Genomic DNA, 25,181 nt, shown 5'->3' with positions numbered 1-25,181 from the left:
AATAATAACATCATGGTAAGTGATAACAAAGCAGTAAGTACAGGCAAAGAGTAGGGGTTGTAGAAGAGGAGACCTGCACTGAGTGTGTATCAGTCGGAATCTTCAGGAAATGCACACGCATTTAAATGGGATAATCAAGGGGTGCCTGGGTGGCTCAGTGGGTTAAAGCCTCTGCCTTCGGCTCAAGTTGTGATCCCAGGGTCCTGGGATCGATCCCCACATCGGGCTCTCTGCTCAGCAGGGAGCCTGCTTCCATCTCTCTCTCTGCCTGCCTCTCTGCCTACCTGTGATCTCTCACTGTCAAATAAATAAATACAATCTTTAAAAAAATATATAAATGGGATAATCGAGACTTTAATGAAGTGACTATTTACAAAAGTGTATACAGTATTAAGAGGAACCAATAAGAGACAGTGAAGCACCTGGGAGCCAGCACAATGGGGAACCTTTACCCTTCCTAAACCTGCAGCAGCAAGGAGAAAGAATGGTTATGAGAGACCAGAGAGAACACTGAGGTTATAGAAGACTGCCCAACAGAAAGGGAGCCAGGGAAAACTACAATCCAACTCAGTAGATTGCATTATTGTTGCCAACTCTTCACTACCTCCCTATAATACATCCATGCCTTTTGTCCTTTATCATGGAATTCCAGAGCCTTCGCCTTGAGGCAGAGCATACTTCCTCATCCCACTGATAACTGGTTTGTCAAGTAACAAGCTTTAGGTAGTAGAACATTAAAAAGATGTGACCGGGGCGCCTGGGTGGCTCAGTGGGTTGAGCCACCTTCCGCTCAGGTCATGATCTCAGGGTCCTAGGATCGATCCCCATGTCGGGCTCTCTGCTCAGTGGGGAGCCTGCTTCCCCCTCTCTCTCTGCCTCTCTGCCTACTTGTGATCTCTATGTGTCAAATAAATAAATAAAATCTTTAAAAAACATAAAAAAAAAATAAATAAATAAAAGATGTGACCCAAGCACATGCTTTAAATATATATGTATGCCCTGGTTTGGTCAATTAGCATTCACGCTTGCCAGCAGGAGAAGTCCATGCCACACACAGCCGCCAGGGCAAAGGTCCAGGATAAGAAACACTGAGTAGATACAAATATAGTTCAAATCCTGGAAACCAGCTGAGCTCAAGTTGGGCCAGCTCAAGTTGGGCACAGCCAACCCCTAGCCCCACAGCAAGAAACAAATGCGGTACACGATGGAAATTCTGGGGCTGTTAAACACTATTACCATGATAAAAACTTGCCTAATACACTCAATCATCGGCCTCCCTCCCTCCCTCCACTCCTCTGCTAATGGCTCCTATTGCCCAAACCCAATAAGAAAATGAGAGCAAAAAGCCCCACCGATGCAGTCCATAAATATGCCCTGGAGGGAGAAAAGGAAAACTGTGTCTCGGTGGATGAGCAACTGTTCAAGAAAAGGTAAGGATAAGATTCCTGACAAAGACATCAGCGTAAACAAAGACATGTAAGCACGAAATAAATAGCTCTGCGCTGAGAACTCCAAGCATCTAAGTATCATCGAACCCGTGAAGTTGAAACAGAGAGGAAAGCTGGGGCTCTAGAATAACCTAAAATCTTCCATCAGAAACCGAGGATTCCTTACCAGTAGAAAGATTTTCCAAAGGCCCAACACATAACCTGTCATAAAAAGGTCCATGCTTTCTTAAACTTCTGGATAATTATACATCATAATCTTTAAGAGACAAATTTTGAGTGGCGCCTGGGTGTCTCAGTTGGTTAAATATCTGCCTTCCACTCAGGTCATGATCCCCAGGGTCTGGGATGGAGCCCTGCCTCAAGCTCCCTGCTCACAGGGGAGCCTGCTTCTCCCCCTCCTCCCTGCTCATGGTTCCTATTCTCTCTCGCTATCTCTGTCTCTCCTTCAAATAAATAAATAAATAAAAGAGAGACATTATACTTCACAGAGCAGTATAAAAGCAAAGAAAAAGCAGCATTTGTAATTCTGAATAGTCTGCACGAATTCATTCATGGAAAGACAACCAGACTTCCTGGTATAAAACAAAAGAATCAAGACCTGAGCCGCACCCCACCTGGGAGTACACACACACAGCCTCTAATGACACGGCTCCCTCAGAATCAGAAAGAGATAGAAAAGTACTCAAAACAACCTCCATTATAGTAGGAAGCTCAGCAACTCCATCCATGCCCATGACTCTCGAGGCACGAGTGAGATACCCGCCCTCTTGATCTCTCTCCAAAATCAGAACTTGGATCCTGAGTGTTACAGTCCCAGGATTCCTTCAGTTACTAGGGAGCCTATCCGAACAACCTGGACACGTAGTCATTGTGCTTCTGTTTTCAATCATTAAAGAAAAATCACTGGATCTCAGAGCTAAAAGGGACTTTAGACATCTACGAATCCCTTATTTAGATTAACAGAAACACAAACCAAAGGAGCTACATGAAATTATCATTGGTACACAATTAGCATAGTCCTAAGCAAATGCAGAGGATAAAACACAGTTTCAAATTACGGTGTAGGCTGTAAAGATAAGGGACTGGTAATTAACACACACCAGCCCTATTCACAGTGTTCTATGCTAAACTTAAGGAGTTTTAACATTAGAAAGAAGATGTGTTTTATAATATATTCATCTAGAACACTATGTTCATTTATAAATAAGGTTATAAAAATAAATTCTTTTATAAAAATAAGAATGTCTTAATATCCAATAAAAGAGTACAATACAGAAGGATATTTTTTGGTTCTAATAAAATTAGCAACTTCCCGGAGTCCCATCCTTGATACTATATTCCCCTAATTAATGATTCTCAAAGTCTGAACTACCTGCATAAAAATCACTGCAGGTACTTAAGAAAAATTCAGATTCTAGGGGCCAACTCCAGACCTATCTGACTTCTAGGAACTCAGGAATTTTAACAGGTAGCCTTTAAATGCTCTAAAGTTTGAGAACCACTGCCATAGACAACCACCATATTCTCAGTGAGTCACTCATCTAATCATTACAATCTCCCCAGAAATACTGAACCAACATCCCAAAGCTAGGATCAAGGTTACCTTGCCGTCCTTCATCGTTGGTAAACAGCCCTGTGTCACTGCTGCTACACACACTGCTGGTTTCACTGGAAAAAAAGAGTCAAACACAAGAGAACACATCAGCTCCCGTGAAAAACAAAGCAGTGCCCATTCTGGTTGTCAAATCTAACATCCCAAGTTTCCGTGATTTTACTCCAGTTCATTAGCCAATCACAAATGCAAATTTCATAATTAAGTCACAGAAGAGTGCTTATTTTCCTGTAAAACAAATAAAAGGAAAACTCTATAATTTTTGCTTATTATTTCAAAGTACTTTATAAACATCTAAAGTCATTTTGTTAGGTTAGCATTAGAAAGTTATGTATTACAGTTCATAGAAGTAATCTCAACCTGGCTAGGTATATCAAACAATACAAAGCTATCAACCCATTTTGTTTATAAATCCTGTCAACTATCAGTTTCAAATGAAGCTATCCAACTTTAAGACATCTAACATCTATCATGTTTTTTTCCCCATTTACACAGCAACTAACAAAAATCCATGAACAAGAAGAAAGTCAGTATGACCAAAGTTATGTTTTCTGGGTTTAATGTCTTCCTGATATGAAGTAGGTACAACAAAACTCATTTTCAAAACAGAAGGTTAAAAATAAAAATACAGGGGCGCATGTGTGGCTCAGTCGTTAAGCTGCTGCCTTTGGCTCAGGTCATGATCCCAGAGTCCTGGGACGGAGCCCTGCAATGGGATCCCTACTCTGTGGGAAGCCTGCTTCTCCCTCTCCCCCTCCCTCTGCTTGTGTTCCCTCTCTTGCTGTGTCTGTCAAATAAATAAATAAAATCTTAAAAAAATAAAAATATAAATACAAAAACAAATTCCATTTGAACCCACTGAAATAAAACTTTTGCCCTATAGAATTCTGTACAATTGGTTTCATTTCCTGAGCCATCACTAACATCTGGTTCTTGCTCCTTCTTTTGCCTAATCATCATTAAATCTGATCGATCTGGTTCAAGAAAAATTACTCTATTCTTTACATTATGAGCTGTTTTCTTGAGTGGGAGTGTTTCCTTCTAAGCTAGCCAATTTTTTTCACCTACTCTACAAGATGGAAGAAACCAAAGGAAGGAAGGTACATTCTCATCATATGGCATAAGGAATAGGCTTGGCAAAATCCCAGTCTACATTTCTGGATCAAAAATCTGAAAATATTTTGTATTTTGCAACATTTCCAAATATCTTGCCAACACTAAATCCTTAAAATCCTGATTAAATTAAGTAGCAATGCTTTCCTCACTTAAGTTTATCTCTGAATAGATCCAAGAAATTTGCTGTAGCAAGAGCCAATAAAACATACTCAATTTCTTTAAAGGCTCTTTCATTTTATTTTCTTCTGTACTTGTAAGTGGGAACTTCCTCAGGTGTCATTCCAAGAAATGGCTCACAAAACTATATGACTGGATTCTGATGGATTTCGAATCTTCAAAGAGCTCTGTAGTTAAATCCAGAAGATATGCCCTCTGAGTTCTGTACTCTTCCTACTTCTGAGTTCAAGGAACTGTGCCTGCTGAACGTAATGGTGTTATTTTTGTGCTTCTAGCAAATTCCTAAGAGTATCAGTAGTCTAACTCCCTTGAGTCCTACTCACATTCTCTCATATTACTATTTTTTTATCCTCATCTGGCCTTAAAGATAAAGCAAATTTGACATTTTTTAACTCCTCTTGAGAGTAGGGTTTAAAAAGCACATTAGGCCATGGAACAGATATTCTAGCCCACCATCATGTCATGTACTTTACTAGTTAGCAGTATGACTAACCGAGACTTAGGGACCAGCAAACAGCCTCCACCTATTTTTGTATGAGCTGTGAGCTAAGAATGATTTTTAGAGTTTAAACGATTGGGGATTAAAAAAAATCAAAAATCATTTTGTGACATGTGGGAATGATATGAAATTCAAATTTCAGTGTCCATAAATAAAGTTTTTTTGGAACACGGCCACAGTTATTCATTTACATATCATCGATGGCTGTTTTCACACTACAACTACAAAGTTCAGTAGCTCCAACACAGAACATATTGCACACAAATCCCTAAAATATTTACTATCTGGCTCTCTACAGAGAAAGTTTACTGATCCCTGCTCTACACATGTTACAAATTCTATTCTTGGGTATTTAGAATTAAAAATTTGAAACCATTTTGCTTGATCACAAAATCTATCAATTCTTTTCCCCATTCATTTCTAGCCATCTAGATGTCCTACAAGATAATATTTCCTTGATCCTTTTTTGCATGGATTCCACTCTCTTGTTATTCTAAACAAAGGGACAAGCTCAAAGAAATCTGCTCGATCAAGAAAGGTGCTAGTAACCTAAAGCCTTTCTGTCGACTGCACATTTCCTATTTTTGTCAACAGCATTTAAGAAGACGCACTGTTTTTGAAAAAGCCTGGACTAACCTTGTCTAAGCTTTCCCACTTATAGTTAATTAGAGGAAAGGCAATGATGTCACAGAAATATCACCAGAATTTTAAGACTACGATCAAGGGAGACGGGTATTTTCTTCATAAAGAAAATAATTTGTCATGAAGAATGCTTATTACACAAAAGAATCACCAGTCTACTGGCATCGGGAAATGACTACTTCACAAATAGCATCTGCCAATTCTATTTGTTCTCTCAGAAGGACTTGCGTTGTGGAAATCTAATCATATTTAAGGAACTCTTAGCGTAATTTGATGAAAACAAAAGTCAAAACTTTGTGGTATGTCTGCACATAAACACTACGATACAGCAAGCAAAAATGTAGTATTAGCCAGAAAGCAGAAGCAAGTATTTCTCCTTCCAAGTTACAGGCCAACGCTGTCCAGTCCTGCAGACTTTATTCTTTTCTGGCTCAGAGATCATGACTTCTTTGAAAAAAAATAAGATTCATGGGACTTTAATGACGATATGGTCAACTATAAAATGTTAAGTTAGCTAATAAAGCATAATGTTTAATATTTTATTAAAACTACGCTCCCTTCTTTCAATAAACACAAGTTTCTTTTTGTACCTTTGTAGTTCACAAGGTCAAAAAATAAAAGATGTCAGGATCCTACATTTTCCTATTCCAAAACCTTCAAATTTGTTTGTAACTTTTTTGCTATGAGCATTTTTACGAGGCAAGAAAAAAAAAGCTCTGCTCCTCATTTTTATAAGAAAAAAGTATGATCCTACCTTTAGGGTCCACTCTACTGGTGGTACTCTGAGGCTTAGTGAGAAGACAGAAACTCAGCCTTTATTCATCTTCAGAAAAAGTAACTAGACAATCCTCACAAAGATAGCAGGTGTGAAATCTTGTCTTTTCCTAAAATGGCAGCAACTCACGGAGGCATCAATGCCTCCTGCCTTTGCCTTGGGAGCTGTTCTGTACTCCCTGTTCTCACATGATTCTAAATATAAAAGTTTGCATATAAAAAAAAAATCTTCCTAGAATATCTCTAAAATTTCTAAAAATGTATTAACCCTGCAAATAATTTACACATCATTCAAAAAACTCAATCCTAAATTGGGGCAGTAAGAAGTTTCTCACAGAAAAAGGAGGAAGAAAACCCCCATCTCCATTTCTCCTAAGCCTTCATTCATACACTCGGTAAGCATTTATTAGTTACCATACACCAGAAACTGCTCTACCCAGTACTAAAACTAACAAAGAAACATGTCAGTAACAACATCCAGGTGTACATTTTATTAAAAACCTTGTCCAGGGGCACCTGGGTGGCACAGCCGTTGAGCGTCTGCCTTCGGCTCAGGTCATGATCCCAGGGTTCTGGGATGGAGACCCGCATCCGGCCCCCTACTTGGCGGACAGCCTGCTTCTCCCTCTCCTGCTCCTCCTGCTCCTCCTGCTTGTGTTCCCTCTCTCACTGTATCTCTCTCTGTCAAATAAATACATAAAATCTTTAAAAAAATTTTTTTAATTAAAAATTAAATAAATAAAACCTAGTCCAGACTACAGAGAAGGCTGTGAAAACAGAGAAAGAAGAATGCTTTCCAGTGAATAATACTCTGCAAATAAGGGGTTGGGCAAGCCTACAATTTAACCTTAATGATACTGAGGCAACCAACCCATTTCAGAAGCCAGAAAACACCTCAAAAGCACTCTTCTGTGAGTAAAAGTAGTAATAATATATTACACTTCTGTATAGTGGTCTTCACTAATGTTCCCACACTTAATTCAGCAGCATAGCCACCATTTTAAATAAGAAACAAATAAAATTAAAGCCTGGGTTTTAGACCACCAATTGTGTTACCTAATTATAATAATATTGTCAGAAAAGCAACCGAACCACATCCAAATGAAATAACGGACGTGTAAAGAAAATCACCCTAACCTGTGGTTCTTGAGGCTTTCCTCTGCCAACATTTTATAACGAAAGTTTCTGAACAGATGAGAAAGTTGAAAGAAGTTCCAGTTACCACTCACACCCCATCACATCTACTGCACATCACACACTGCAGTTAACGTTTTGCTTTTTCTGTTTTATTACACGTCTATATATCTAACCTTCCCACCCTGGCATCTTTGTAATTCAATGCACTCTTAGTAGACCAGGTGATTGGGCATGGCATCCACTCTCAGAGAAGTAGATTATCAAGGAATCAAGCTTAATAAAACACTACTGATACCTCTCATCAACTTGAAGAATTAATTCCAAGGTGAACACTCAGCTAACCACTGTATCTTGGTATGAACGTTAAAATGTTTTCCAAGTTCTGAAAATGAAGTGCCTGCCCTGTTAAAGGGTATTTTTTCAAGTTAGCAAAAACTCTTAGTTAAAAAGTTTCTAAAACTACAGTGTTTTTGTTTTTATTCTACAGAAGAGATCAGTGTTTTGGTCTTACTAAATTCTCTAAATCTGAAATTCATGCTTGTTGGTAAAAGCAAAGTCAATGAAGTGAAACCCATCTCAGCACCTAGAAACACCAGCAGTAACTCTCAACTCAATTTTACTCCTTTCCTCCCCACCCCTTACCCCCCCTCATCCCGGCCCTGTATCGACAGGATCATCTGGCACTGTCTGGAGAAATATTTTGTGAGGACTTGGGAGCAGGGGAGGGGGAGCTGGTATCCTACTGGCATCTGTCAGGTAGAGGCAGGGATGCTGCTGAACATCCTACAATCCACGGTCCACAGGACAGCCCTCACAACAAAATTATCTGGCTCGAAATGTCAGTCGTGTCAGAGTTAAGAACCCTCACCTATAGGGATGAACAAACTACAGGATGCAGTGGGCAGGGCATCATGTTAAAAGAAACACCACTTCAGAGGAGGAGAGGAGGCTGTGCCCTTCTGTTGGATAAAACCAGCCTCCAGGGACAGAGGTCAACATCCCATAGTAGTAACAATGTCATTCTCTTGCCAGAGCTTCAATGAGTCTCAGGCCTCTGGATCCCATGGAATCATGAGAAGGTAGCAGGACTTTCAGGCCAACTGGTAAACTGAAACTACTCAAGTAGTATAGAGGACCCCTCCCTGCCTAGCCTGGGCAGAAAGAAGAGCATCTATAGGGAGAGCAAGAGATCCAGGCTGGGTAAGAGGGAAAGATCTCACTCATTCCATGTCCCCGATGCCTAGCAGAGCACCTGGCACAGAACAGGCCTTCAGCAAATGTTACATAAATGGGGTGAACTCCTTCAGATCAACTCTGTTGCTTCCCTCGTATGGCCTTTGTGGCACATCCTTCAATCTCTAATCCTATTTCCTGCATCCTGCATGTAAAAAGTGGATGGGTTCTTTAGAGGATGTGATGACATGAGGCATGTGAACCCACTTTGTGAATTCTAGAGCATTATACAGAGGCAAAGAATGAAAGACTCAAAAGCTACAACTATGGTGCTAATTCTTTTATGTGCCCAATATTATTACTTTAGAGGCTAATAATAGTAATTTCCTGATAGTCTTTTTATTAAAATAGTAATCTCAATTCTATAGGACTCTCAATTATACTTCCATAAAAAAAAAAATTCTATGGGACTCAAATCTATTTTCATTTTGAATGGAAAAATAAATGTGGCCTATGAAGTCTAGTATTTTCCCTGGGTTTCATCTGAGAGAGGCAGACGCAGCTCTGAGCAGATATCCAAACCACAAGTATCTCAAGCAGCAGTTTGGTACTTGAATTGAGTTTAAGAAAAGTATTAATATATTACTGTTAATTACTGAGACCAGTAATATCATGTACTGGGAGTTCTACTATAGGCCCAGCGAAGTACTGAGTGCTCAGGCTCCATGTACAGTATGGTATATGCTTGGGCTTCCCTCTCCCTCTCCTTTGCCCCTACCCCCTGCACTCTCTTCCTCTCTAAAATAATCTTAAGCAAAAAGAAAAAAAAGAAAGAAAAAGAAAAAGCTCTCTTAATGCTGTATCTTGAATTTTTAAAAATATTCATTTTCAGTATACATATTTAAAACACAACAAAATATACTCTCAGTGATCTATATATACCCTTGCTTGCCCTTTGAGTTCCTGAATGCTCTTCCTTTGAAATCAAAATCAAAAACATTCCCCCAAATTCCGGGGGAAATATTACTCTGAGAATACCATTCCTCAAACTAACTTCATACTAAGGAAAAAATTTCAGAGGATGGGGAGACATCTATGGTAACAAGACTGTCAGATGATTCCCAATGATCCCAGTCACCTGGTATTTCCCAGCCTGGTTAGTCTGTATAACCAATGGCATAGGCAGAAGTAATGGCAGGTTACTTCTGAGATTAGGTTGTAAGAGACTGTGGCTTCCATCTTGGGCACTCAGCGAAGGCTGGCATGCTCTCACGCTCACTCTTCCGCTCTCTCAAAACATTCCCTCTAGGGAAAAGCCAACTACCACGTGTCTTGAGGACACAGACAGCTCTGTGGAGGGGCCCACATGGAAAGGAACCGAGACTCTCAGTCCAACAGCTTATAAAGAATTGAAATCTGCCAACAGCTCTATGAGCTTGAAGTGGATTCTTTGGCCCCAGTTGTGCCTTGAAACAAATGTAGCCAGGGCCAACAACCTGCAACAATATGAAAGAGTCTGAACCTGAACCACCAGCTATGTTGCTCCCAGATACCTGACTTCAGGAACTGGAAATGTTTGTTGCTTAAAGCTACTAAATTATAGGGCAGCTTTTTTCTGCATCAGTAAATAATACAGCATTTTCATGAATCTTTTTTGAAAGTAATTCCCTGCTTCTGAGCCCTAACAAGAAGCTTCTAGTCTCAATAAAACCAATCTCTCAGGGGGCACCTCCGTGGCTCAGTGGGTTAAACCCCTGCCTTCAGCCCAGGTCATGATCCCAAGGTCCTAGGATAGAGCCCTGCATCAGGGCTCTCTGCTGGCTGGGGAGCCTGCTTCCCCTACTCTCTCTGCCTGCCTCTCTGCCTACTTGTGATCTCTTTCTCTGTCAAATAAATAAATAAAATCTTAAAAATAAATTTAAAAAAAAACCTCTCAGAATTCTCATAATTGGGAGGAAAAAACACAGTTTGTCCTCTGACCTGACGGCTTGCTGGTCTTTCATATTCCTAATCACAGAGAACTACAAATTTGGAATTGAATGAGAGTAGTTTATACCTATCTCAATTAAAATAAAGAGGTACAGAATTAATTTATCACCTATAATCAAAAAGTTGGTATCAGTAAGTTAATACCTGGATTTCTCACCCATTGATTTTTTTTTTTTTTTTAAGTAGCCCAAAAAATCTTTGCTCAATTTTTTTCCTGGGTCAAGGTGGTAAACTTATAACCATATATAATCAGACTTCAGAGTCCTAAAGTAAATATGACGGAGGGAGAGGTTTTTCAGAGAAACATCTCACATCAACTATAAAATTAGTCTCACAATAGGTTATAAGAATGTATAATGAAGCAGCTTGTTTTTCGGTTTCATTTGGAGGGAGGACACCATGCTAGAAAAACACCTCACTGGGTTCATGGGCTCATTAATGCGGCCCCTGCCCCAGGTATACTTTGTAAAGGTAATGATTTTCCTCAGGACTATGCCTTAGTTATTGCACTGGGGACCGTGCCTTAGAGAAACCCACCCATCCTTTAAGGACTTACCTTTTCTTAGAGCTAAGAGATTCATCTTCAGTTAGATGAAATGTCTTTTCAGAGTCAATTTTTAAAGAGCATATATTCTGAGACCTGAATGTCTGAAAATGTCTTTCTGCTGCCTTTGCATATGAAATCTATCTAAGCTGTATATACAATTCAGGGAGGAGTGGGGAGAGCAACCTTACCTCCAGTGGAAATTCTAAAGGCAACTGTAGCCCCTCACATTTAGTGCGGCCGGGATAAATGCTGGTGTTGCTCTCATCCCTTTTAAAATTGTTCTATCTGTTCTGCCTCCACCACCAACGCAGAATGCAAAATTTTGCCAGGATACGTCTAGGTAGATGGGGTTTTTTTCATCTGTTTTTCCCTTTTAATCTTTACACTTAATTTTTTCAATTCAGGAACACTTTTTCTCTTTAGTTGTATTTTAAAAATCATTATTCTATTCCAATGCTTCAGTTTCTTCCTGTGGAATATTTACTCACAGACCGGGCCTCTATCTTTTGTCCTCCAGATAGATCAACTTTTCTCTCATTTTTACCTCCTCTCTCTGCATTTTGGGAGGGCTTCAAAGTTTTCCACATCAAATCGATTTTCAGCAAAATGAATTGTCTTTTTTTTTTGTATTTTAAATTTATTTTTTTATTTTTTTTAATTAACATATATTATTTGCCCCAGGGGTACAGGTCTGTGAATCGTCAGCCTTACACACGGAATTGTCCTATTTTAACACTGCAATTACATTTCAAATTTCCCTACAATTCTCTTCCCATACTACTGGTTTTTCAAATAGCCACCTTGTCCTTATGATTTACTGCTCCTGTTTCAAAGTGAAATAAGTCATTCAAAGACAAATATCGTATGATTTCACTCTTATGTGGAATTTGAGAAACCGAACAGATGAAACAGAGGGAAGGTGGGGAAGGGAGGCAAACCATAAGAAACTCTTAACTCTAAAGAACAAACTGAGGGTTGCTGGAGGGGAGGTGGGTAGGAAGTAGGCTAAATAGTGATGGGGATTAAGGAAGGCACTTGTGATGGACACTAAGTGTTACATGTAAGTGATGAGTCACTTCCTAAAACCAGTATTATACTTTATGTTAACTAGAATTTAAACAAAAACTTTAGAATAGGGGCGCCTAGGTGGCTCAGTGGGCTAAAGCCTCTGCCTTCAGCTCAGGTTATTGTCTCAGGGTTCTGGGACCGATGGGCCTTGCATCTGGCTCTCTGCTCAGCAGGCAGCCTACTTCCCCCTCTCTCTCTGCCTGCCTCTCCACCTACTTGTGATCTCTGTCTGTCAAATAAATAAATAAAATCCTAAAAATAAAACAACAACAAAAAACTTTAAAACCAACCAACAAAAACCAACCAAATAAAAAAGTGACTATGTCTTCATGCATCCTAAAGAAGATTTTCTAAAATTTTCTTCTGGTTTCCACTGGCAATCATTTTCGAAGATGTGTTTTTTCTCTAAACTTTCAGAATGATGTTCCTTTTCCCTTATTCTGCAGAACTTGCTCAAAGGACTCTTCTTGAGAACTGGTTTACCTAAAATCTGGTTATTTGTCAATAGAAAGGGTGTGTAAATCACCCCTGTCCCACTCTCTATTCCCCTGGACACGGAAAACATGTTCTTCTCACACTACAGCTGGCCAAGACAATGTGCAGAGGCGCTGGCCGAGTGCCCCATGTCATTGGTAGGCTTTTCTCTCATATAGCTATGTTGGACTAAGACAGGATCTTCTTCTAACTCTCAAGGGTCTGAAATATATAAAGGTATATAAAACATTACAATTTCTAGAATGCACCACTAAGTGATTTTTTTCTTCTCTGCCCATGCCAACAGTAACTTTATTCTTGGAGAATCTATTTCCTAGGATTCAATTTGTTGTGACCGCCTCCTACCCCAAACACAAACGCACACACAGAACACTAATTCCCTATCCAAGTGTATTCTGGGAGTTAGAGCCTCCAAATGAAGATGGAAAGGTATCAACTGGGAAGTACAGTAGTTCCCCCTTATCCACAGCAGCCACTTCAACACCCCCAGTGGATGCCTGAAACTGTAGTTAACCCTCCATATGCCATGTTTGTTCCTACACATAAATCTGTGACTGTTTTATTTATAAATTAAGCACAGTAAAAGATAAGCAATAACCAATAATAAAACAGCACAACATAGCATAATGAAAGTTTTATGAATGTAGTCTCTTTCTCTCAAAATACCTTATGATTCTCACTCTTCTTCCTAGGATCATGCGAGAGGATAAAATGCCTACGTCACGAGCTGAAGTGAGGTGAATAACGCAGGCTCTGTGAGGCAGTGTTAGGCTACTACAACTACTTCTAACGATAGGGCAGGGCTTCCAGGCACCAGACTGCACCTGCCTACGGGTAACTCAAACCACAGAAAGAAACTGTGAGTGAGGGGGGGACTCCCGCAGGATCAAACTGTAGCTGCCTGATTTTCTGACTGAAATGGACCTTGCATTTGTGAACAAAGGTCTGACTACAGAGAAAGGAGGAAGGCTCTCGCTCCCTGCCTTCAGCGTCAGCTCGGCACTGCTGATGTGGGCTTTCAACCTCACATGTAGCACCCTTGTGGTTTGAGGAAATCTTGGCAAGAGCCAACTCTAAGTGCTAGGTCCTGGTGATGCGAGTTTACGTGTTTTATGTCTTTGTAAGTATTTTGGTGGGCAGCTGATCCTGCCTATCCGATGCTTTTTATTTACATTTTTATTGTTTTAAGGATTATTTATTTATTTATTTATTTGACAGACAGAGATCACAAGTAGGCAGAGAGGCAGGCAGAGAGAGCGAGGGAAGCAGGCTCTGCTGAGCACAGAGCCAGATGCAGGGCTCTATCCCAGGACCCTGGGATCATGACCAGAGCCGAAGGCAGAGGCTTTAACCCAATGAGCCACCCAGGCACCCCAGATGCTTTTTAAAGTATGAAGTTACAATGATGCCCTGGAACGGGGCTGTGACTGAAAAGAATGACAGAAAGATCATACAGCACAACCTCTACCAACTCTACACTAACTCAGCACATGGTCCCCAAGGCCCAGGCTTGAACCCCTTCAGTCACCTAGAACTCACTACCCCGTCAAACAATTCATTTCATTTTTAGAGTTCAAATTTTTCGGAATGTTACTGAGGCAACACTGAACCCTCTGTACTTTGAGTCCTACCACCGTCCTCTAGAGTCACACAAAATAATCCGAACACATTCCTTTCTTTCAAGGGACAGATCTTCAAATACAGTAGTATCAAATCCACCTCCCAAGCTGTCTTTCTTAGCTGTTCCTAAGGCTCTACTAGCAGAACTTTGAGTACATCTACATAAGCACACCATGCTGGCTATTCAATATTCCCAAATCCAACAGCACCATCTGCAACAATGGTTCGCGTACTCTCGGTCAGCATCCCCAGTTACGGAACAGAAAACAGAACAACCTCAACCTACCACATATATTCTTTCCCACAGTTCCAGTGGCCCCTGATGAATGACCTCCACTTGCAAAGGAGGCTACTTACCTTAACCATGAAATAATGAATACTATTGATCCAACAAGCTACTGCTATAGAGAGTTACTGATCACCCAATCTTTGGTTAAAATGGTCCTCATTTAGCAATTTCACTGTCACAAACACCGGGAGCAAAGCATGCTCATAATTAAAGAGTTTGGGGGAGTTAAAGTGAAAGGTGATGGACAGAGATCTCCGCTTTCTCCCATTTATTCTTGCTTCTGAGCTATTGTTTGTGTCAGAAGGGATATTGATTTTCTATAAAAATAAGAAAACAAGAGGCACCAAGGGGCCGCAGAAGGTCAGCCTGGGCTGGAGAAGGAGGGGGGAGGTTTAGCACTCTATCTCTGTCACTTGCCTTCCAAGAGAAAGGAATATTTTCTTTCCTGTGAGATCAGCCTCTAATACATCACCTTAGAAAGGCTCCAGACTGAGACTTCAGGCCAACACCAAACTGATTCACTTAGAACAGAAACTAAACTATATTCAAGGGGAACAAACAAATGTGTTAGTGAAAAACAGAGCAAAATCAGGCTATGAATCACCTAATGGCTGCTACATAGACAGTATGAATAAGGACAGTAGAAAGTAATTGCACAAAAGAACCGCTCCATTTTAGAACGGAACACACATACAAAGGAAAATAACCGATCCTTTTGCAGGCACAAAATACTACTACCTCATAACCACTTTCAGTTCCTCAGAATCCCTGAGGGATTGGTTGGTGCAGAATTGAAGGAAGAACAGAAAAAGAGAAGTTAAAAAGAATTATTGGTCAAGTTTAAAGCTATTCCATGGTTAATTAATAAAGTGAGTTTAAGGAAATTAGAAATAAAGCTCTCTGGTTGAGACATACATTTTCAAACCTAAAACTCGTGACATACATTTTTTTAAAAGAACTGTATCACTGACAAGGCTAGGTTAAACTTAATGATCACCTTCATCCTAATAATTCTACAAGTTTGAATCATACAGGCTGACAATCCTCAATACGACTGATAAAAAGTAAAGTTCTGGGGGCGCGTGGGTGACTCAGTTGGTTGAACATCTGCCTTCGGCTCAGGCCATGATCCTGGAGTTCAGAATCAAGCCCGTGTCGGGCTCCCTGCTCAGTGGGGAGTCTGCTTCTCCCTCTGCCCTTCACCCGGCTCCTGTTCTCTTTCTCTCAAATAAATAAAAAATCTTTAAACAATAATAATAATTGAGGGAAGATTTTAGTTCCATCTTACTTGAGAGACTGAATATAATTTGCAGTCTCCTCTATTTCTCCATAGGGTAGATTTTTGGGGGGAAATACAAAGCACTTCTGCTCATAACTACAGATGAATCAACATAAGGCATATACTTAAGACTCCCAAACCATGAGATTCTAAAGAAGTATTCTCATTTTCGGTCTGCTACTACTCCACCTATTATTCCCTCATAGCTACAGGGCCTTGGGCATCCATGTTATTAAAGAACTCTGATGTCATGGACCAGGCAAATAGCACAAATGGCGGGGTGGGGGGACGACACAAGATCTTCTCAATTTAGAAAAGAATAAGAATTTCGTAAGAACTGCTGCCTGCTTCCACTTATCCAGGCTCTCGTATAACCAGAATGTTTATTATTACAACCTGACTATAACGTGCAATAGATGTGTCTGGGGTAAGATGGAACTTACTGAAGGCCTCACTGCTAGATTACAGACTCCGTATCTGGAACCATTCTCGGACTATTAAGAGCAGACAGAGTTAACAGTCTCTCACCTACAATTATGTCATAATTTAACAAGAAATTCTGGGGAAAAAATATATACAAGCTATCATCGCAAAAAACAATTTTTAAAAATCACTATTCTCAACAGTAAATTATTTGGCATATAGGTTTGATACTGAAACAAACTTAAATGCCTCAATCAAGGGTTCTGATATTGTGAAAAGCTGTAAGTTGACTAAACATTTATTTGATTAAAAATAACAACAACAAAAAAAACCTTTATAACCCAAAATCATACATATAAACTGGGCAAATAAGTCTGAGGAGATACATTAAAGGAAAATTAGGAAGCCAAATTATAAGCCTATCTGGTTGTGCAGACTGGCAAATATAAAGTTAGTCAGAAAAATTGTTAAAGCTGGATTAAAAATCACCCATGAAAGGTACAGGGATAAACACCTAAGCAGCTTTCCCTATTACTGACATAGCTTCACCTCATAGTTCCTAAGATTTATGTCTTTGTTTTTCAGACAAACTTCAATAGGAAAGTCCTAAGAAAAGCCACATATTCTAAGCTAAGTTGAGACGGAAAAAGAGCCATGGGAAAGGGACACTAAAGGGGCAGCAAAACATGGTGGTTAAGTATGAACTTTGGAATCAGGTTCAATTCCCAGTTTTGCCACTGGGTGACCTTGGGCAAATTATCTAAATGCTACTAATCTCCATCTCCTCTTCTGCAAAATACGAATGGTGGTGCCTACCACACAGTGGAGTCCTGAACATTCGATTGGGACTACCAACCCACTAGGCAGCCCCCATAAAGCCATTTGATTTGACGCCATGAAGGAGATAGGAACAAGGTAGGGATATCAAATCCCAGGTAAAGCACGGGGTGGTCCCTCACCACCATGAACTGTCCCATCCAAAACACCAACAGCATCTTCCTTGAGAAACGGTATCACACAATGATATTAAGAGTAATATTAAAGTATCAAGGTGGGGATTCCTAGGACTACCCGAGATATAAAAAACAAAGTCACCAAAAACTGCACTGCCATTTTAAACACGCACCCAAAAGACCCAAATGTTTCTGGCCCAGTGACATCTAGTATAAGACTAATGGGATTTGGTACTGTTATTTTCAAAGCCCACTATGTGTTCAGACTACGTGAATGTCAGCCGTAAAAAATAAGCTCCACAGAGTCAAACTGGAAGGAGCAGACAACAGAATTCTAGCCCAGTACCTAAAGCCAGGACTCTTGATGGGGAAAGGCAGCTTACCAGGAACATACACGAACTCCACGTGCCTAGCACCAGCATTTTCCCGTGTACACAAACACACGCCCCAGCCTCTGCTGAGACCCTCATTCTACCAACATCTACGTGTGATCTACGTGGCATAAGCAGCCGCAAATTGTTTCTAAAATAAAATTCATGGCTTCGCATGTGAAGTACACATTTTAAACCATTTTTAGAAACAAATGTGTTTGTTTATATACAGCCTTCTTGACGGAGGGAAACAGAACCATGAATGTACTGTAAAAAGCTAGAGATAAACCCTAGCTGCCTGCTTAAGGGAGGGCTACAAAGTCAACAGCACGGTGGCTGGTTTGCAAAGAAAGCTGAACTCATCGACACTTGGGGTAAAAATAGCCAGGAAAATCTCTGAGTAAGGGAGAGCTCACCATTCTGACATGTTCTCATCAGAGCCCTGTTTTTGTTCATCTGCTTCACACTCCATCCTTTCTTTCCTTCCTGTTTTGCTTAGGAAAGTCCTATTTTCTGCTGATTCACACAACCCATGACCTGAGGAGGCCCAGGGAGTATTCTCCTTCCAGCGGGACAGACGCTGCTTCTTAGCCGACTTGAACCTGCAGCCTCTCTCATAGCTCCAATCTGACACCTTGAGCTTCTGCTGAAGGCTGGCAGCCACCTCCGAAGTCACTCGCTTCACCTTCCGCCGGCGCCGGAGCGGTCGACACGGTGCATTTTCAGTAAAGGAGTCAGACTCGTGCCAAGAGTGCTGCTTACTCTTAACAATGGCATTGAGAGCTGGGTGCCGCTTGGCTACCATTGTGTCATCGGAGTCACTAAAATTGGCAACAGGGGCCATTTCTCGACAGTCCTTGATGGCTTCATCAAGACTCGACTCGGAGGCCTCGCTGTAGCAGCAGGTGTGTTCCGCCAGGTGAGTGAAGTCCGAACGGCGCTTCCGGCCTCTCCTTTTGCGAAGCTGCCGCCTCTGCAGCCGGGGGCTCAGGGCCATCTCCTCCCACAGCTCACCAAGCTTATTCTGCTCCGATGTCTGCTCTAAGGCTGACGCTAAGTCATGTACCAGCTCATCCATGAGGCCACATCTGCCGAAAGAAAGTTCAGAAAAAGAAAAAGAAAACCTGAATAGGATTCTGTTGTTTAGAGTAATTTTATAAAATAGATCATGGCACTGCAGGGTCCACCCCATCTACAGAAAATAGTCACCTTTCATCTGCCTACACTAAAGACTCTGTTCCTACCATCCATGCACCTTTAAGACACTAAAAATAGAGGTGTTTACCCTTGTTAGGTACCTCAAGTCAACATGTTTTTAAAGCACAAAAAAAAATATCACTCACCAGATCACAACTAGGATATTAGCAAAAATGAGCAAACCCAGGGATATAAATTTTTCCTCCCCTTTTCCCCAATTAAACTTGTCACTAAATTATCTGATGATCAAATCCAAAAAGATTAGAGAAAGTCTCATTAGACAGGAGCAGAAAAACACACAATTTCAAAACCATGGATAAAGAATTGTTCCATGGGCTAGGGTCACTTGTGGAAGGGAGAAGGACAACTTAGTGACACACTTTAAAGACCACTGCTTGCAGTTTCGGTGACCCAAGAAATTGTGGTGACCAGATGTGTACCCTGAATGGAAAAAAGACACTGAGTCTGCCCCCACTCTGGTCCGAACTACCACCTGGAAGCTAGCAGGAAAGGATTTTATCGGGTATGTCATATCTTTTTTAACAATTAGCAGCTTCTAAGGTCTTCTCCCATCCTTCAGAAAATTAAGTGATCATAATTATGTGCTTTAGTACCAATCACACAAAAGCAGGATGTAACTGATGCTGAAAGGACAGGGACAGATGGAGTCTATGATTTGGAGCCAACCGCTTTCTACATTTTTCTATTTTTCTATTCATTCTTGTCAAACCCTCATACTTCAGGGGTCACTTCAGAGGCAAACCTTCCAAGGGATGAGAGCAGTACAAGCAATTTTCAAAACGCCCTTTCAAAGGGAAATGTCTAATATAATTTGTACAACACCTTATTAAATACATATTCATTTAGTATCTTTTCCCTAGCCCTGGTTAAGCCCAAAGTATTTCAAGCCCATAATGAGAATTAAAAACTGTGTGGCACCACTCTCAGACCCTATTTCCATTCATGCAGTTTACATTTCCAAAGGACTTTCTAAAACCTATTTTCAGGCTGTCCCTATGCCAATGAATTCAAAGGCAAGAAAACAGTAGGCTGGCTTATCTACCACATGGGTGGGAGCAACGGGGACATCTAGTTCCACAACCACCAAACAAACAAAACGTCTCCAGGTGTCAAAAGCCGCAGAACATAAAATGACCACGTCCTTTCAAGCAACACGAAGTAGTTTAAAACGCCCTGACTGGGGTCTGGGAGACAACTGCCCTTAAGACCAAAACATGTGGGGACAGCACGTCTAAACCTACTTCCTTATTAAAGAACTACTGCTTTTAAGACTCAGGCAGAACTGTACACTTTAACGTGGAGCAAAGTTACAGAACTTGCAGCTGTTTGTGCAGAACCCTTTCCTATCTAAGGGAATGCAACTGGAACAGCTGGTGACAGAACCCTGAGCTCCCCACACCTTCAGTCTCGGGTGCACGCTCTAAGAGCAACCCCTTGTCCAGCAAGCACTCGAGGAGAGGAAAGGTAAGTCACGCAAAGAAAAGCGGAAAGGCAGCCGCGCGGCTGGAGCGAAAGACCGGGTTGCGAGGAGCGGGGGAGGAGGCAGGCGGCAGGAAGCAACTTCTCATGTGGGCTCACCGGGGCAGGGGGTCAGCCCTTCCCGGGCAGAACTGCAAAAAAAAAGGAAGTCCTGGCGACTAAGAACCCTCCGTAATCAGGGGTCGCAACATGGCCACATATGTGAGAAGGAGCTTGTTTGGAAGGACTCTCCCCCACGCCCCGGCCCGCCCCCGAACACTAGAACGAACACGGCTCGGGACACCAAGCCCTCACGCTGTCGCCTGCCCAAAAGAGTCAGAAAGAAGAAAGGAGAAGAGGTGACTGTCGCCCAGGAGACGCCCGAACCTCGTTCCCCGGGATGGGGTCGATGGGCCCTGAAAAACAAGGCCCAGCCACCCTCGCCCCTCCCGCCAACCTCCGCAGCCCCGTGGCGGCCATGGCCCCTCGGCGTCAGCCGGGAACCCCGATCCCCGCTGGCGCCGGCCCCCTGGACCCCGACCCTCTCAACCCACTCCTCCCCCTCACCAGCTGCCGCAGCCACCTCCAATGGCCGCCGCTTTTGGGGCCGAGTCTCCCCGCCGGGGTTTCCCTTTCTGACCTCATTTCCGGTCCGGGCCGGAGGGGTGGGGCAGTGGTGGAGGGGGAGGGGCTGGCTACTCGAGACGGCCCGCCCCTGCCCAGCGCTTCCGGTCCTTGGCCGCGCCCACTTCCGTCCCACGGAAGGCGGGGCCTTGGAGAAGCCGGAACAGGGACTGGGGGGCCCCGGGGGGCGGTGGTTAAGGGCGGGAGGGGTAAAGGATGAGGCCCACATATGGGGCGGGACACTCCTCCCCAGGCTGGCCTCATCTGCCTCGGAGACGTCAAGAAATTGGGCACTAGGGAGGGACTTCGGCCTCGCCCTTGTTTGCTGACCTACTTTATAAAGGGTGTGTGAAATGGAGGGGAAATGGATCCTCATTCTTGACTGAGAGTTGACACAACTATTAGCCTGGTACCTTTGTAGTGAATTACTCAGTCTTACAAATACAAATGCCTTGAGCAACAAAACAAAGTACTATGGGATTATAATTCTAAGTATAAAATCAATTCCCATGCATCTATACTGACATAAACTAATGAATACAGACATGAATAAAGTAATAAACGGGGAAAAGGAGATAAATCTCTGGTGCAGAAAAATTCCAAAGACTTTATGTAGATAATTAACCCTGAAGTAGAACTCCCAACTATTTGAATGTGGGCTGTGTGTAATGACTTCCTTCTAAAGAGCACAGTGTGGAAAGAGGGGAAGTGAGTATAGTGGAGACACTCGGCAAGTACTACCTCTGCCAGGTGATCAGGGTTAACATGAACAGTGATAAATCACATTGATCCTGTGTAGGCTAGCTATGATACGATGAAAGTGGCATTTTACCTCTTTGATATTTTCCTTCCAAATCCCATACACCCAGTCTAATCCAGAGAAATAAATCAGACAAACCCCAAATGAGGGACGTTCTACAGAATGCTTGACCAGTATTCCTCAAAACTGTTAAGGGCAAAAAACTCAAGGAATGTCTGAGAAATTGTCACAGTCAAGAGGAAGCTTAAGGAAATGTGACAACTAAATGTAGTGTAGTGTCCTAGCTGGCAGACTGAAACAGAAAAAGGATATTAAGTAAAAACTAAAGGAACTTGGATAAACTATGGAAGTCAGTTAATAATAATGTCTCAATGTTGGTTCATTAATTGTGACAAATGTTCTATATATTAACATAAGAAGTTAATAATGGGGAAACTGAGTACGCGATATACAAGAACTGCCTGTAGTACCTTTGTAATTTTTCTGCATACCTAACACTAGCCTAAAATAAAAAGGTTATTTTTTTCAAATGCACATACCTTTGACCCAGAAATTCTGCCTCTGAGGAATTTTATTCTGAAGAAAAACTGGAAATTGGCACAAAAATTTTAAATTGTGGAGAGAGGGATGAGAAGACTAGAAAGAAAAATCCTACAACAGGGATTAGTTATCTAAATTATGGTACATCTATGGGGTGGAATAACTCTGTATCCTTTTAAAGTTGATGTGGAAGAATAATGAATGAAAAGTCATCAGTTTCTGGTTGTGTACATTCCTGTATGACTGTGTTACTCCAATAAAAAGGTTATTCTAAAAAAAATAGAGTATGGTGTATTTATTTATACAGGAAATTAAATCTGTACTTGCCTGGAAATATAACTAAAGTGATACACTACATATCACTGAAAATAGTTCCATTATAAATGACCATATCTTCTACCTGATATTTTTATGGATTTTCAGCATTTTCTTCCCCCCCCCCTTTTTTTTTTAAGATTTTATGTATTTGAGAGAGAGAGAATGTGAGAGAGACAGAGGGAGCACAAGTGGGGTGGGGGGACAGAGGGAGAAGCAGATTCCCCGCTGAGCAGGGATCCTGACATGGGACTCAATCTCAGGACCCTGGGATCATGACCTGAGCCAAAGGCAGATGCTTAACTGACTGAGATACCCAGGCTCCCCTTTTCAGAATTTTCAATGAAACTTACAATGTAAAGAATTAAGGAAAGAGACAAGGAGGACTGAAGTTGGGAGCGAGCATGATGAAGAGAGTGGTCAGTACCATTTACACAGCTAGAGAAGTCAAGAAGAGAAACAACTTTGGTGAGAAAGTGATTAATTCCATTTTGGACACACTGAATTTGTAACTCTCACAGGAGAGAAAAATTGTTCAAAAGTTGTCCACAACCATCAGCCCCCTTTTTGGTTAAGTGAAGTTCTCTCCTACAAGCAAACTAAGTGTCCATTGATAAATAGATTAAAAAAAAAAAAAGATGTGGTGTACACACACACACACACACACACACACATGAATATTACTCAGCCTTTAAAAAGGATGAGATGGTTACCATTTGCAACAACGTGGATGGACATAGAGGGTGAAGTAAGTCAGACTGAGAAAGACAAATACCATATGATTTCACTCATATGTGGAATCTTAAAAAAAATGAATAAACAAACAAAAAAGCAGAATCAGACCTATAAATACAGAGAACAAACTGATGGTTGCCTAGGGGGAAGGAAAAAATGGGTTAAGAGGAGTGGGAGGTACAGATCTCTGGTGATGGAAATGAATGAGTCATGGGAACAAAAGACACAGCAAAGGGAATATAGTCAATAATACCATAATAGCATTGTATGGTGACAGATGGTAGCTGCTCTTGGGGCGAGCATAGTATAACATATAGAGAAGTTGAATCACTATGTTGTCCACCTGAAACTAATAAAAAGATTACGTGTCAAGTATATTCAAATACAAAATTTTAATAAATAAAACTATGAAAAAAGTTCTCTCCCACAAATCACAGCATCTCCCATGATGTCAGTTACCTCAGTCAGCTCTGAACGCTCCCATATTTCTTGAAATCCAAGTTATCTTCCCTGGTTTACTCCACCAGCATCTCCAATTTAAGACGTCGAGACAAAGCTTAGTTTCTTCCATAGTCCCTATCAAATCTTCCCCTTCTCCACTGTTCTCTGTTTGAGAAATGTTAACACCATCATGCAGTCACCGAGGTGAGACGGTTTGAAGTCATTTTTAGTTCCTGCTTCTTTCATTCTTTTTTAAAAGATTTTATTTATTTATTTATTTGACAGAGACAGAGATCACAAATAAGCAGAGAGGCGGGCAGAGAGAGAAGGGCAAGCAGGCTCCCTGCTGAAAGGAGAGCCTGATGTGGGGCTCGATCCCAGGACCCTGAGATCATGACCTGAGGCCGAAGGCAGAGGCTTAACCCACTGAGCCACCCAGGAGCCCCAAGTTCCTGCTTCTTTCTTATGCCCCTTTATATAATTAAATGCCAAGCCTCATAGATTTTACTTTTATAGTACTCTTGCATCCACTTTCCCTGTTTTGCTTGTTTTGTGCCATTGGCCTGGATAGACAACCACTCTTCTGGATGGTCTGTCCCCAAGCAAGTCATTCTCTACACTGGCAGCAGAGTGAGATTCCCAAAATACAATTGCACCTCATCTGTCTTTCACTATCTCCTGCATCATACTTGAGCACACCAGATCACTTGCCCTTTTTTTTTTTTTTCTTTTTCAGGTCTTATTTTTTTATTTGAGAGAGAGAGAGAGAGTACAAATGGGACAGGGGCAGAGAGAGAGGGAGAGAGTCCCAAGCAGACTCCATACTGAGCACAGAGCCTGATATGGGACTTGATCTCACGATCCTGACATCATTACCTGAGCTGAAATCAAGAGTCAGATGCTTAACTGACGGAACCAACCAGGCGCCCCTCACTTCCTGTTTCTTGAGCAATACTATGATTTAGGGTGATTTAAAGGCTGAATGCCTATGGATACTCCAGAAGACTTCCCCTTGCTTGTCTATAACCTCCATGAAGACTTCTGCTTGCTTGTCTACTCTGTTGGGCTCCCTCAGTACCACCTGGCATCTTTACTAGAGCATTTTCTCCATTCAACCTTGAATTAGAGCCAATTATGTGCAAGTTTGCCTCCCCAGCTAAATTACTCATTCCACAAATATATACCGAGCACCTGTGTCAAGCTCTGGCAATAGAGCTGTGTGAACAAAAATGAAGCCAATCCCATTGCCTCAGAGATCCTGTCCTAGCCATTATATTCTCATCAACACCTAGAACAACACTTTGCATGTGGTAGGTGCCCAGTAACTGTTGTCAATTAAAAAATATATATATATAATATATATAAAATATATAATATATTATATATTTTATATATATATAATTTAGTCATTTAGTCATTTAGTCAATGACTAGTCATTTAGTCAAATTATATATATATAATTTAGTCAGCAAATATAT

The 25,181-nt window shown here is 41.3% G+C and overlaps 1 protein-coding gene across 5 annotated transcripts in view; it reads right to left on the bottom strand.

The window, feature by feature from the left end:
- Positions 1-20,975, bottom strand: part of GPATCH2L (G-patch domain containing 2 like) — a 51,602-nt gene extending 30,627 nt beyond the window's left edge. For all 5 annotated transcript variants that reach the window (XM_032846252.1, XM_032846255.1, XM_032846251.1 and 2 more), the window contains exons 1-3: positions 20,856-20,975; positions 18,029-18,700; positions 3,052-3,116 (exon numbers count right to left, since the gene is read on the bottom strand). In XM_032846252.1, coding sequence (XP_032702143.1) covers positions 3,052-3,116; positions 18,029-18,690 — 727 coding nt within the window. In that variant the 5' untranslated portion in view covers positions 18,691-18,700; positions 20,856-20,975. The remainder of the gene's footprint in view (positions 1-3,051; positions 3,117-18,028; positions 18,701-20,855) is intronic.
- Positions 20,976-25,181: the final 4,206 nt, after the last annotated feature.

The sequence above is a fragment of the Lontra canadensis genome, unplaced genomic scaffold, assembly GCF_010015895.1.
Source record: "Lontra canadensis isolate GAN:19392208 unplaced genomic scaffold, GSC_riverotter_1.0 scaffold173, whole genome shotgun sequence".
Lineage (NCBI taxonomy): Eukaryota > Metazoa > Chordata > Mammalia > Carnivora > Mustelidae > Lontra > Lontra canadensis.
The sequence above is the reverse complement of the archived record's forward strand: the minus strand, read 5'-3'. Positions and strand labels throughout refer to the sequence as shown.